The sequence below is a fragment of the Myripristis murdjan genome, chromosome 19 (assembly GCF_902150065.1).
Source record: "Myripristis murdjan chromosome 19, fMyrMur1.1, whole genome shotgun sequence".
In the NCBI taxonomy this organism is placed as follows: Eukaryota; Metazoa; Chordata; class Actinopteri; order Holocentriformes; family Holocentridae; genus Myripristis; species Myripristis murdjan.
In genome coordinates, this window is record NC_043998.1 from 13,061,897 (window position 1) to 13,076,287 (window position 14,391).

The 14,391-nt window shown below is 39.8% G+C and overlaps 2 protein-coding genes across 2 annotated transcripts; one reads left to right on the forward strand and one right to left on the reverse strand.

Annotated features, from left to right (window-relative positions):
* Positions 1-2,398: 2,398 nt before the first annotated feature.
* On the reverse strand, positions 2,399-11,662 carry kat7b (K(lysine) acetyltransferase 7b). Its single transcript, XM_030078236.1, has 14 exons — positions 11,476-11,662; positions 10,429-10,579; positions 10,084-10,332; positions 9,866-9,948; positions 8,680-8,763; positions 8,028-8,126; positions 7,764-7,874; positions 6,983-7,174; positions 6,416-6,505; positions 6,038-6,178; positions 5,826-5,919; positions 4,766-4,912; positions 4,431-4,537; positions 2,399-3,489 (listed from the first exon to the last, which is right to left on the reverse strand). Exons 1-14 carry the CDS (start codon positions 11,491-11,493, stop codon positions 3,388-3,390), a joined length of 1,668 nt encoding a protein of 555 aa, XP_029934096.1. The 5' UTR covers positions 11,494-11,662; the 3' UTR covers positions 2,399-3,387.
* Positions 11,663-12,404: 742 nt separating this feature from the next.
* On the forward strand, positions 12,405-14,296 carry ptges3l (prostaglandin E synthase 3 like). The gene is made up of 7 exons (XM_030077653.1): positions 12,405-12,439; positions 12,602-12,715; positions 13,017-13,083; positions 13,213-13,311; positions 13,483-13,572; positions 13,725-13,787; positions 14,172-14,296. Exons 1-7 carry the CDS (start codon positions 12,405-12,407, stop codon positions 14,178-14,180), a joined length of 477 nt encoding a protein of 158 aa, XP_029933513.1. The 3' UTR covers positions 14,181-14,296.
* Positions 14,297-14,391: the final 95 nt, after the last annotated feature.

A 14,391-nucleotide genomic window follows, 5' to 3' on the forward strand; every position in this document is an offset into this window, starting at 1 on the left:
TTGACAAGTAATTGCCTCTCCAGATATTTCTATGGCCGGCATGTGTTGGGAAAATAGAGATCACTTTCATTAGACACAGAGTATTTAAATGGCCATGAAAAGGTTTAATTATAGCATAATTACCCCTGGAGATGGAAAATAAATGACCTTACTGCCCTATTTGCTTTATCAACCTGTCACAAATATTGTCCTGACTTTTATTACTGCTGTTTCATTTTCAATATATTTGACAGCAGCTGAAATGCCAAGTCTGTTTGTGATACTTGGCAGCAATGAACACTTTCTTCATCATTTACTGAATTAATTCCATTTGTGCAACAGATGAATACGCTAATAAGATATGTCATGCATTAGTATTTGAGATCTGTATTAGATTTGGAAGGAAAAGATTTATCAGTTCATCCCAAATAGAGACACCAAGCCATGGATGCATGTGGCAGAACTACAAATTGTCTTTGCATGGCACGCATATACAAATTGGTGTGAACTTGTTAATGTTGTTAATATGGTTTTATTAACAGAGATGAGACTGTTAGTATCTGTAAAGCATTAGTAGACTGATTCATTACTCCCACACAGCATCATTTGCTACCCAAATGATGGTGATCTCAGAATCAACATATTCCTTATCTAAGTTCCTTTGACCTGGAAGACCATACTTGGGCTGTGCTGCTTTAATTAATTTAAGGAGTAGTTCACCAAGTCAATTGGCTAACCATTAAAGCACCGACCTCAAAGCAGATGGTTGTATTTACAAAGTGCTGTTCAAAGAGATGAGGCAGCTGCCGTGCTGCCCTCCGCTCTGGTGATATCAAAGACGCACATGCACATCACAAGGTCACAGCTGAGGGACCGGTGGGATATTTTCAGACCAATAGTGCTCCGGATGTCTAATAAAAATGGAAATGAAAGATGACCAACCGGAAATGTAAATATTTATGCTGTTTCATTTGTGTGCTTTTCCCAGAGCAGAACGTTGCATAAAGGAGAGTTTCAGATATGGAACAGTTGAGGATTTCAGTTTATTCCATCAAGGACTGGATCATGCCCTAAATAAATAAGATGTTTAATTAGAAATGGCTGCAGAATAAGAGTTAAAATGAAGTTTAAAGAGGACCCTATAGAGTAGATATAGTATAAGAAATCTGGAAGTCTCTTTAGACCAAATGTAATGGAGGTGAGCGCAGAATCATTTGAGGCTGTTTAAAGGGGAGGGGACTGGCAGCGTGGGGTATGGGGATATAAAGGCACCCTGGATACACGTTGAAGCAGACACTTTAAAGATAACATCGCATCACGTCTGTCGAAGAGCATCTCAAAACATTTTTCCTGGCTCAGAGGGCTGATCAGATTAATAACTGCTTTGATTATAGAGAGAAAAAAACAAACAGTAAATTTCTCCGTGACCTTTCCAGATTGACATCTAAATGGATAATTGGAAGCTGCAACTTGTTGTCGTTGCTTTCTGTGCCTTGGTGCACAGCTATCAGGGACTGTCTTTCAGTGTGGAAGAAGAGAGCGGGCCACCCAAAGACTGGCAGGTGAGCAGCAATAATTTACCCTTATCAAAAGTTACATACATTAAAGCCTTATAGGAATCTGTTACATCTTTTTTTTATGCAGGATAAGTGCACAATTCTCTGCTTAGTGGGTAATTAGAGCATGCACAAATGTTCAAGTGTTCAGTGACAACAGAACTGTTTAATATTGAGAAATCATAGAAATATATTTTTATTGTACATTTTATATTGGGGTTTTTCTTTTTTGCTACACTATATTGAGAAATGAATTGTCTTGTGGATTTTTCTAGCAGGACAAGTCACCAGAGGCGAATGTAAACACCCCTGTGGTGAATTTATTGAAGAGATCTAAAGCCCTGAAGTTCTATGGGCTCATGGGGAAACGTGCAGGTAACCACAAACTCACTGCTCTTTTAAATACTCACTGTAATATCCAACAACTTTGCATTGTCATATTCATTGTTCCTGGATTAATAGACGTCTACAGATTTACTAGTAATTGGCTTTTCTGACTCACAGGCAGAAAGCCACCTACTCAGATGAATAGACGACGTGAGTTAAAAGGCTTTTCATCCCATTACACCTCCATACCACTGAAAATTAGTAAAATTAACAAAGCAATTAAGTTTATATCTGTGGGGAAAAGCAATTTCCTCAACAATTACCCTTGCAATTCTTTTAAGTCAGTATTTTTCCATTTTCTACATCTTTACAATTCCCTTAATGGTAGAACGTGTACCATAAAATTGCTAATTATGCAAAGTGATTTTTTTTTTTTTTTTTTTTTTTAAACACCTTCAGGAAATAAAGGGCAGATGTTTGTGGGCCTGATGGGAAGAAGTATCTCTAGTGGTGGTAAGTACAAATTAAATTGGACAAATTCTCAAAGCAACTTTATTGATATAAAAAATAACAAATTGTTACTACACATTTAACATCTATGATTAAAAATACGACCAGGCTAAAACAATCCCATTAAAATGTTGCTTAAATGTTTTTTTTTTTCTTTTTTAAACAGACTCTCTAACCAGAATAATTCCATCTGCAACCAGCACTGCACTTGATGTTTCAGAGGAATCACACAAACAAGGTATGATTGTGTTAGTACAAAAACCTGAGGTTTATGTGTTTGTGCATTTTTTTTTTCACCATGATTCTGTGGTTCAGTTTGTGATATGAGCAACATGTTTAATATTTCAATGGTATTATTCTTCTATTTGGCAGATTCGCAAGAGGAATGGGCCCAAGTCCAGTATTTCTACAGCTAGAAAAAGATTTACACATCAATATGATCTATACAATTTTATACCAACCAAAAGGACGCTACAATACAAAACATCATACTCCTCAGTCCGCTTATGGTTTCAAGTTCATGCCAATGATATTGTATTATTTCCAAATGAAAATAACTACCATCTTCAAAATGCACTTTTCTTGAAAGAAATAAAAAGCAACAGCCAGTAAATGCTGCCAAAAGTAGTTAAGTATCTTTTTTTATACATGGGCAAAGCAAGACATTCATGGCATCCACCACACTGGACTTCTGATCCAACACAAAGACATTCAAAGCTCAGAGGAAGCAGATCATTTTGAAACAAAAAAGGACAAACTCAGATTCTCTACCCTTAACTGTGTGACAATATTTCAGCCAATAATTCTCTGAATTGAAGCTAATGGTGCTTAAAACATAAATAGGAGTTAAAGTGTACAATTAAAAAAGGTATAAAGTTTCATTACATAAAGGAGGAAGGTGCTGGGGAATAAGCAGAGTAAAAACAGAAAAGAAAACAACACAGAGTTGTTAGGCTAGGCTACGTGTGACTGGTGTGGCTGGTTAGTTTATGCAGTAGCCTGGGGTTGTTAGTGCTTATGTCCCTTTAGGTGGGGTCCATTTTAGAGAGGTGGGGTCGATGGTTTTGTTGTTATTGCCTCTCTTGGTCTCCTTGGCCTTCCACTCATCAATCAGGTCCTAGGACAAAGAAAAGAGGTCATAAACTGGGCTGCCAGTGACTCAGATTAAGTTAGTTTAATGCCCCTTTTCCACTAGTACCTACTCGGCTCGACTCGGCTCGACTCTACTCGCCTTGACACGGTTTGGGTGGTTTTCCATTACAATTGAGTACCAGCTCACCATGGGTGGAGTCGTCATAGCAAGGCGGCGCATCGTCCAGCTCCCTCTGGATTCTTTGAGCCGCCACCAAGCACAGAAAAGTCTCCACCTCTTCATTTGACCACGGTACCGGTTTACTTGCCATTTTACGACTTTGCCAACTTCAGCGGTGATCAATGCGCACGGTCGCTGTAGTCGTTTTTTTTTTTTTATGCCGTGTTTGGTTTTCGTGCAAGAGTCGCTCTCATGTGTCGTCTCTCCCCATCCAATCAGTGGCCCGCATGGCGTTTATGTCACATTTCGGCTCGACTCAGCTCGACTCAGCTCGCTTGGAACCCCGGCTGAGTAGGTCCCAAAATAGTATCTGCTATCAGGTACTACCACGTAATGGAAAAGCTCTCAAACCGAGTCGAGTCGAGTCGAGCAGGTACTAGTGGAAAAGGGCCATAAGTGCTTAGTCGCTGTCATTCAGCCACAGACAAAAACTTTGCATATTCTTATCTCTTCTGATTCATTACTTCAATAGCAATTGAAGAAATACTTCACCCCAAAACTATTTTATATCATTTACTTAACCCAAGCTGTCTTGCATGTCTAGTACCATATAAAATCGTGACTGTCATACATTTTCCATAAGTGGTTTATTGTCAAAGCACTCTGGTCTGAGACATACTGAACATATGAACACATACAAATAAGTCCAAGACAACTAAGGGTGAGTAAATGATACAAATTTCATAGCTTTTGGGTGAAGTATTCCTTTAACACAGGATACATAGGCCAACAGGCCGATATCTTACCTGTCTCTTCAAGACCAGGTGCTTTCCCTTCCAGTACTTGAGCATCTGAAGAGACTGCAGAGTGCTGACAATGTCCACTGGATTGACAGCAGTTTCCTGGCTGATCTCTGGATACACCAAGAACATTTTAGAGCAGTGAATGATTTTGTACTGCATGTGTGTTTACTTAGCTCAGAGGCTTATAGAGAATCTTTTCATGTGTTTAGCTCTCCTGACCTGATAATGACCTGCACTTGAATGTTAATGTTTGATGCATACATTCCTTTCTGTCTTATCAGTAAATAGTAGAGTAATGAAAAGGGCAAGAATTGTGTCAGCACTGCGTTTTAGCTCACCTTTGATTGAGATCTCCTTGCCCTGGAAGTTGTACATGTATCGGAGCAGCACTTCCTTCCAGTAGCTACGGTAGCTGATGAGTCCCAGGTCAGACAGAGGCCTCTCGGGGGAGCCCACCTTCTCCTCTACCTTGGACAGCAGGTAGCCTACACACAACATGGACCACAGGCAGCAGGGGATCAGTTCAACGAGAATGCTCTTCAGCTTAAAAGTATGTTATTCCTACATAATAAGAACTTCATCTCTAAACGCTATATCCATTTAAGGAAAAAAATTACCTGAAATCTATTCTATTCTATTCTGCCTTTTTTGCAAGCATTTTCTTGCAAGTGATCATAATTTAACCTGCGACCACGTCATGTGCCTTATTTTCAAGCCAGCAGAAGTTTGTTGAAGTGGACAGATGACTCTCCTTATAACGTCTGAATATGAACTCCCTCTCAGAGAGCAGAGCCAAAACGTAAACCCATGTCATCAAAATACAAACTCTGGGGGTGTGCCATGAGCAATAAATGGGAGAGTGACTTTTGGACCCATTAAGTATTTGACTTTTCACATCCAAATAAGCTTCAACTCAGTAATGTAAACAGTCCCAACTCAACTGCATCATTCTTACAAGACAATTGCCCTAAGTGCTTTCACAATCTTTGTAAGTTATCTTTATTTTTATGGCACGTATCTAAAACAAACTTTACAAAGTGCTTCAATATCAGGACAACAGGCACAGAAACAAGTTTACACAAGAAAAGAGAACAATGCAGTAAAAGAAACATGAAAGCATATCTGCAGAAATCAAAAAGTGATTAAAAAGAAAAAAAAACTATTTTGTTCAGCTTTGTTCAAGTTCTTCATGGCAAGCATTACAAAGAGAAGATAACAAGATGCCCTCATGGTGAGTGTCATCTGATTTTAGATGACAAGCATGAAGTTGCTATACCATGGGAATAACATATTGAGAGTTATGGTCCTGCTGTTTTAGCACCCAACAGTTACTCTGACAGCTTTGATGCTCAATAATAAATGGACAAAATAAGAGGAAATTAGTTAATGTTTACTTACTGAAGTCAATGAGCATCTTGCCAAAGCCCTGCCTCATGTACTGTGGCATGGTCAGAATACAGGACACGTTGTAGTTGAGGAATGAGTTCTTCTCCTGGAGACCAAGGGGAAAAGCAATTACTACTACTACTACTACTACTACTACATCATCATGAAATATAATGCTTTTTAAGGACATGTAGCATATAAACCCACAACTGTTTTGTTTTTACCTTAGAGAAATATCCCACTAGGTGACAGCCAGTGTTGTCGGCCTCAGTCATGACATAAAATAAAAAAGGTTCCACGTCGTAGTACAGAGTTTTGTGGTCCAGGAAGAGCTTGGCGAGTAAACACAGGTTCTGACAGTAGATCTGGGGACAGATTGTAAATTGGTTACTTCGTTCATTCAATTATTTGATTTTCTAAAGGACTCAAAGGTCACTGTTTAGTCTGTTCTGAAGATTTATGAGGCAAACCACAAAGCAATATCGAAAACCCTCAGGAAGATGTGTGATATCACAAAGATGCAAAGCACCGCATACAAAAACGCTATTATTCATGTTGTGAGCAAGCTTAAAGCAGAGGATAAAACCTTTTTGGGCTCCTACCTTATTCTTTTTACCATCAACTTCAAACACAGATATAGCACCCTTTCTGTAGACCTCATCTCCTGGTGGATGTTTCCACACACACTTGGCCTGGAAACACAAATTAGCAACATCAGTATTACTCCCACTAGTGCAATATCTCACTGGATATGATGCACAAATTGAAAGGCATAAACGGTAATGATGTATCTGAGGCCATCATACAGTATAAATAGACAACATCAGAGTGGCGTTTAAAACAATAAGACATGGTGGGTGAGACAGTGTTTTGCCAAAATGCTACATATCAAATCTCTGGGTGATGTTCTTCGTTTATTATCCCTAAAATATGGAGCATCTGGTCAATACATTTTATCTAGTGTTTTTTTTTTTTTTAAAGAAATATAATTTAATATTAATTCTTTTGTGCCATGAGTCATTTAATAGGAGTATGTGTCACTTCTGGCCAAAGGGTGGGTAAGTCATAGGTGAACCAAATCTCTGCACATATACAGTGCTATCAAAAAGGCCGTGGCTGGTAACTGCTGACAAAATGTGTGGCCTGAGATTCATTCCTCCAACTCTCACCATGTGTCGCCTGAGGATCGTCTGGCTCTTCATGTACTTGAGGCAGAACTCGCAGACGTAGAGGCGTCCCAGGCGGGCGTACTCCTCAGGGTAGGGCGAGTGGTACCAGGTGTCCAGCTCATAGCGGCCAAACAGGATGGTCTTGATCATGTTGCTGCCCTCTGTGATCTGGCCCTGAATGCGCAGCTTCTCCTGCAGGAGGCGTGACAGGAGGAAAATGTGTCATTACTGCCACTGAAAACCAGTGTGCTTTTAAATAAGAGAAACTTTATTGATGCCCTAAGGGAAAATGTGGTCTTCTCAAAAGCCAAACCACATACAAATTCAAATATAAACAAATAAATCATACTGAAGAGTTCACTCTAAACATGCCAAAACAGCTTCTACTAGCTAGAGAGAATTAACTACTGACTGATTTTCAGAGCCGCAGTTCAGCAATTTGCAAAATTAGTCAAGTGCCAAAAGACATATGAAGTGCGTGTAAATCTAAATTACTGGTTATACAGATTTGCAGATTTACAGAGTGGAAAAACAAAACAAGAAAATACACAAAATGATCAGTGTGTATATATATATGATATCAAACCAGGTGACATTTCACAGGTGAGCACCACAGCTTATTGCCTTAGCAGCTATTTCCACTTTGGCTGCTCATGACTAAGATCTTTGTAATATTAGGTCCTGAAACTGTCTACTGGTCTTTTTTTCTATAGTTATCAATTTATTCAAGAAAATTATGCAGATGTGGCAGATCATGGTATTGACTGAGATGGGCTGTTACCAGGTCTTCAGATGCACGGGCCTGGGCCTTCCTGAAAAGCTCCAGGTCATATTCACTGGTGATGTTCTCCAGCAGCGGCTCCCTGGTGTTGCCGTGGGTCTGACGATGCTCCTGCAGACAACACACAAAGAGGAGGCGAAATGAGACAATGTACAAGATATGTGATGTGGCACCACCAGAGAAGGTAACACACAGGATGACAGTCAAGGTGCTCTATACAAAGCTTTCTGTCCTAATGAACTACAGTGTGTTTGTATAATGTACCATGTGCTTCTCTTTCTGCTCCTTTTGCAGTCCAGAGTTCCTCCCCTTCCTCATCTCAGCCACTTGCTCTTTGTATTTGCTCTGTTTTGACGTGGGCGTCTGAAAAACACAAGGGAAACACAACCACTGAGTTCATGATGTATCTGTAGGCCTGTGCAATTGATCCAGAGCATCCAAATTATTGTATTAGTCAGATTATTTTACAATCAAAATTATTTTACTACTTTGTTATTATTTATTACTTAATTTATTATTTACTTTATTATAACTGTTAATCATGGTTATTAATCTCAATTATCAGAGAACCAAATTATGTTACTGCATTTTTGAAATGTCAAACATTTTGACTAAGGAGACTGTGTACCCAAATGTAAATTGAGCGTGTGGGCATAGAGAAATATGAATTAAGCTTAGAAATATGAACTGAAATAATGAGGACTTTACATTTCGGTCCTCTGAAAAACTGAAAATGAGAAATATGAACTGAAATAATTTTAATATGGTTGACATGTTAATGTATTATTATTAAGGGTAAAAATTAAAATTGTGGTTTATGATTATAGACTTAACTATGCAGCCCTGCACAGTATTTATAGATTTCAGACAGCAAATCCAAATAATTTGATGGTAACCACAGCAAACGGAGACCGACCTGGTGCCGGGTAGCGTGGCGTGTGTTGCTCTCATCTTGCCCCTTCACCTCCTCCTCCTGTTTCTCACGGCTGATGGCTTTTACCTGCCAGTGGAAAAAACGTGGAAGGATTACAGCCTGTCTAGGAAACTTAAATACTACAGGCGGCCTGAACGGGCCAGACAGTAGTTAAATACTGCTTTCATTAAACTAACTACATGTTTCTCCTGTGAGCTCCTGATTCCTGTTTTGGAAAGACACAAACATCAACACAGACAAGAGGCAGAAAATAGAGCAGCACACAACTCCCTATCCTTTTCCCGACTCAGTCTGAACGGGCTGAGACACCGCTCAAACTCTGAATCATGTTTTATGTTTTTTACAGGGCTGATAAACATTAAACAGCATTACTGTAATGTGCCATGTTAGCCAGCTGGATAGTTTTCAACTGCTGTCCCTGGTTATAACTTTAAACACGGATTACAAAATAATAAAATAATATGTAAGCAATGCAGACAGACTGAGAATTTGTTATATAAAGAAACACACATCACAAATGCAGCAAGACTGTACTGTTGCACTAATAAACTGTGGGAGTGGGAAATATAGAAGAACAAATATTTGGGCAGCCAATAAAGCGCACAATAAAATGGACACTGACATAAACATCAAGACAATACAATAAGCAAACAAGGTATAAGGTATTGGCCACACAAATCAAAGCAGGCAAAGGCAGACAAGCAAGTCTGAATTAGCATGCAGATATTATTTAAATGAATTACTGCAGTCTCTGGACAGATTGTAGAAAAGCAAAGCTGTTTGTTTAAAATTTTGGCTGAAAGCACTGTTTGTATTTCCCAGCCAGGAAATGACATAAGACTGGAAACAAAACTAAACTGCACCAATGTTTGCAGGACAGAACAATGCAACTGGTCATAAGCCAACATATATAATCCATGCTTGCATTTCTCTGAAGTAAATGGCATTTTAATCAGTCTTTCATTATTTCACGTTAAACTTCTATCGGAAGACTGTCCAAGTTTCTGCTTCAGAAGAGACAGCTGTACCAGACAGTGGCCTTTTAAATTAGCAGCAATTTTCCAAACCATAATATTTTCCAAACCATAATAAAGATACCTGAGTTTTCAGAATGAGAAATACTTTATTGATCCCAGAGGAGAAATTGGATTCAAATTCAGATACTCACCTTACATTCATCAGCAGAGAGATTGTGGTAGAGAGGGCATCCAGATACAGCAAAATGACGTTCATGTTTGCCCGTAAGGTGACCTGGGCAAAAAAGAATTTAGTTCAACATAATGAAACAGCTATTACATCCAGTATGTGCAACTAAACAGTACAGGAAAACCATTTAAGTCTATGTAAAAAGCGACAACCACTTTCCAAGAAAGCACAGGATTTTACCTAGCGAGTTACATCCTGGCGTGGGGCATTTCATGTTGAAGTTGTAGGTCTCATGGCAGCGGCGGCGTTTGGGGCGGTGGGACAGATCTTTGTCTGAGTCCCTGTTGGTTGGGTCTTTGGCCTGGCTCTCATCGTGTGAGGCATTCGGGCTGGAGATGTCGAGCTCAGACTCAGAGGAAGGTGCATTCCCTGTGGGTGTCAACGGTGGGGATTCATCATGGTCCCCTGCTCTCTTCAGGTCTGGTGTATCTGAGAAGAAAAAGGCAAAACACCACGCTGATTACACGGCTGGTGCTGGAAAACTGTAAGGGCACAATATTACATTTCATTAATGTGATGGCTGACCCTGTGAGCTTTGGCTAAGGCGAGTGGAAGCTCTGGTGAGGCGTTGTCTCTTGGGCATATTCCCATCACTTTCTGAACTATTAGTCTGCTCCCTTTCAGCAGAGGAGTCAGAGTCCTCAGTCCCATCTGAACCACTCCCAGCCACATGTCTCTGTCAGGAGCAAACACACAAACCAAATCCCATCACAATCACAGTTATTTGACCAAACGTCCTGATTCAAGTGATGTAAAAAGCCCTAACAACACCAGGCAGCTGATAGCTAAACTAACTAGCTAACGCCGGTATTACTGGCATTCAGTTTGCAGCAGATTATGACCAACATCTGCATATTCTTTTATATTTAAGCCATAATTAAGCAGTGACCAATACGATTAAAAGACAAATATCATTGATAGATAAAAGATCCCTGCAGCAGCGGCTGTACAGGAAAGTAGCTAGCGAGGTAAGCCGCTCAGCAGACTATTATTAGCTTAGCGTCAGGCTATGCTCAAGTTAGCCTGGGTATGCTCTGTTCTCGCCTATGGAGTGAACGCCGTGCCGAACTCCATGGAAAAATCTGCCAAATTTAACTGTAGGTGCTTATTTGGATGTAACTACGGAAAACAGAATACCATGTAAGGCAGATACCAAACAATATGACCTTGTGCTAATATCGGCATGCATCTTGTCCAACAAACTGCACTTAATTCCAGTAAAATATCAACTTTATAATTGTGTCCACACTGCTCGCTGCCGCCCACCCGGCGCAAGTTAACGTTAGCTCGCGCTATCTGTTTGGGTGAGTTATTTTGTTGGAGAGAGACGGTGACAACAATTATAAAAGCGGACATTTCACCGAAACAGGCGGTGCAATGTGAAGTGTGATTATGCAAACTGATGAGTGGACCGTAGTGATTTCCTGACATAATCTCACGGCTATGTTATAACATTGGCGGATTAATGAATGGACTTTGGTATGACATACTCTTTGCACAAGAGAATGGGACGTACCAGCGCTAAGCTAACCTCGCCTATTTATGAGGCGACCTACATTTTTCTCAACTTACCTGTCGTCTGCGAGGCATGTTCACCTTGAGGAGAGTGGATTCCCGAGATTGTGACTTCGTAAACACTAAAAAAAAACTAAAATTTAGACAAAACAACAAAAGAAAACCCCTTTGTCTGTCTTTTCCTCATAAGTTTGCATACACACAGCGTCGACTCGGGCACTCGCGCCACATTTTCCGCACAGAGCATTGCACTTCCGGAGAGAAATCTATGAACACGAGCCTCCACAAGGGGGCGACTCCGTGCCGCACCCACTGCTCGATAATAAATACATAACTGATAATAACTCGATAATAAATATAGACCGAGGCTATAGATCACGGACCGTATCACTCGACACACCCAAATTTGTGAGAATGACCCTTTCTTTCTTTCTTTCTTTCTTTCTTTCTTTCTTTCTTTTTCTTACATTAAACACAAATCTAACACCTCAACAAAATGTCTCAATGGAATTCAGCCCTCAAAGTGTAACATATGAACAGCAATCAACAAAACAGTGATAACTTGATCATACTCAACAAATAATTTATTGTCTTCATAATTTCACTCTGGGTCATTCTGGGTCAGAGTTGTGTGCCATTTGTTGGCCTGTGTAGGCCTACTGTTGCTCTGTGTTTTAAATCTCCCTGCCCCCTCTCAGCTCACAGCTGGTGGTCGAAGTGACTGAAGTGTCGAGAGAAACCAGCACATTCCCTCTGTTTTCTGGAGAGTTCCTGAGACAGCCCATAAAGGGCAGGGGAAGGGGCTGCGGCAGGCATGTCCCCACAGCAGCTGATACCACCTACTCTAAAAATAGTGACCAGGCCAATGCAATAGAGAGTCAGCAGGCTACACAAACGTCTTTCAGGTCCTCCACTCTCTTTTTTGTCAAAGGAATACCACACACACTATCATTTCTGCTTTAATTCAGCACAAAAGTCAAGACACAATGAACAAGCCAAAAATTGTCAGACCAGCAGAGTGGTAAGTACTGCCAGTTTCTCTTTAGGTGTCATTACACATGTGCTTTTCTATGGGGGAAACACAGTATGTCAGAGTTTTAGAATCAACTAATATAAAGTTATCATCACTGGCTTGATGGATGTTTATGACTGCAGCTATAACAGTTTCTCTGTTTCCTGACAGTCAACCGGCACGGGCGCTTTGGTTTGACAGAAAAAAATATGTCACTGTTAACATCACGGTTCAGAAACCTAAAGATGTCCAGGTCGATATCCAGGCAGACAAAATGGTTTTATGGTGAGGATACAACATGGATGGGACTTTTTCCCCTGTATGTCCTCTGTCTCTATCTCTGTTTCTCTCTCTCTCTCTCTCTCTCTCTCTCTCTCTCTCACTCGCTTGCTCGCACACACATGCAGTTGAGTGACAAAAATCAGCCAGGACTCTTAACTGGAGCACTTCTATAACTCACGTGTTCTTTTTATATTATCTTTTTCACTGATATGACACATAATATCTTTACAAAATGGTGCAAATGGTGTGTATATTGTAGTATATTGTTTCCTCGGTAACCCTGTTCTGTGTGCATCCACAACAGCTGCAAAAATGATGAAGATGATGTGATCTACAACGAGGTGTACTTCTATGACAAAATCGAGCCCAACGTAAGTACATCCAGTTTAATGGTTTAATGTAACCCATCCAAGAACCTAAATTGTCTAATTCTTCATGATACACCGTGCTAAAATATTCAACAGATGTGATATTACACTTTTATCCTTTTTCCCCCAAAGGATTCCAGAGAGAGAGTTTATGATCGCACTGTCAACTTCTTGCTGAGGAAGGTGAAGCCTGATGTTGCATGGCCACGTCTTCAGAAAGATACAGCTAAGGTATGTGTGTGTGTGTGTGTGATCAGCAAATTTGGCAATCACAAGGTTTCAATTGCCTACAAGCTGTGGTTGCATGAAACTGTAATTAAAGGAATCAAAAAAAAAAAAAAAAAAGCAAACAGTCAACTTTCCCTGGGTTAAAATACATGTTCCTCCCTCTTATTTCTGCAGCCCAGCTGGATTAATGTAGACTTTGACAACTGGAGGGACTGGGCGAATGAGGAAGACGATGGGAAGGCAGAGTTTGATGACTATATGGACGTGAGTTGAACTAAAGGGCTCAATAAAAAAGATCAGATGAATGTTGATGTTGTTTGAAACCCCGGGACACTGCACTGTGCTTTGTAACATTCACATTAGTTCTCATATTGTTCACCTTAAGATGTGTTTGAGAATAAATCTTTCCTTTTCAGATGCTCCAAGACATGGCCAACAGTAAAAAAGGAGAGGTACCAGATATGGGTGATCTTAGTGATGTAAGTGGAGGGAGGCTACATTCAAAACATATAATCCAATGTATAATACAATATAATAATAATAATAATAATAATAATAATATGTAACAATATAGTTAAGGAAATAATAGAGTAATGCAGACACAGTTTTGTTAATAAGTATCTGTAATCTGGTTACTGAGTTTTTACATCAGTGATAAACATAAAACAGATTAAGGGTGTTGTTTATTGTAATATAATCTTGTCATATCCTCTACTGTGCTCCAACTCTTCTTGCAATACTGTACTTTCTCTGTCTTCTTGGTCCATATTCTTGTAATAGTGGCATGCTGTGAATTAGGACTTAATCTTGGATTACATCCTGGATTAAAATGATGGCACTGACATTTCTTTTCTCCCCTACAGTCGGACTAGGAGGAAAATTCTTGGATCCTTACCCGTGTTGGAGGACATAAGCAGTGCAGTTACATGCTCAGGAGCTACTTAAGATCTTCTCACGGTTTCTAACTTTTGTAATAATGTTGCTGATTAAGTGACGAAATGTGATGTCTCTGAAAAGTGAACTTTTTTTTTTTTATTCTTATTATTAATAAGAAATTTTCTATGGTATTATTTATTGAAAAAG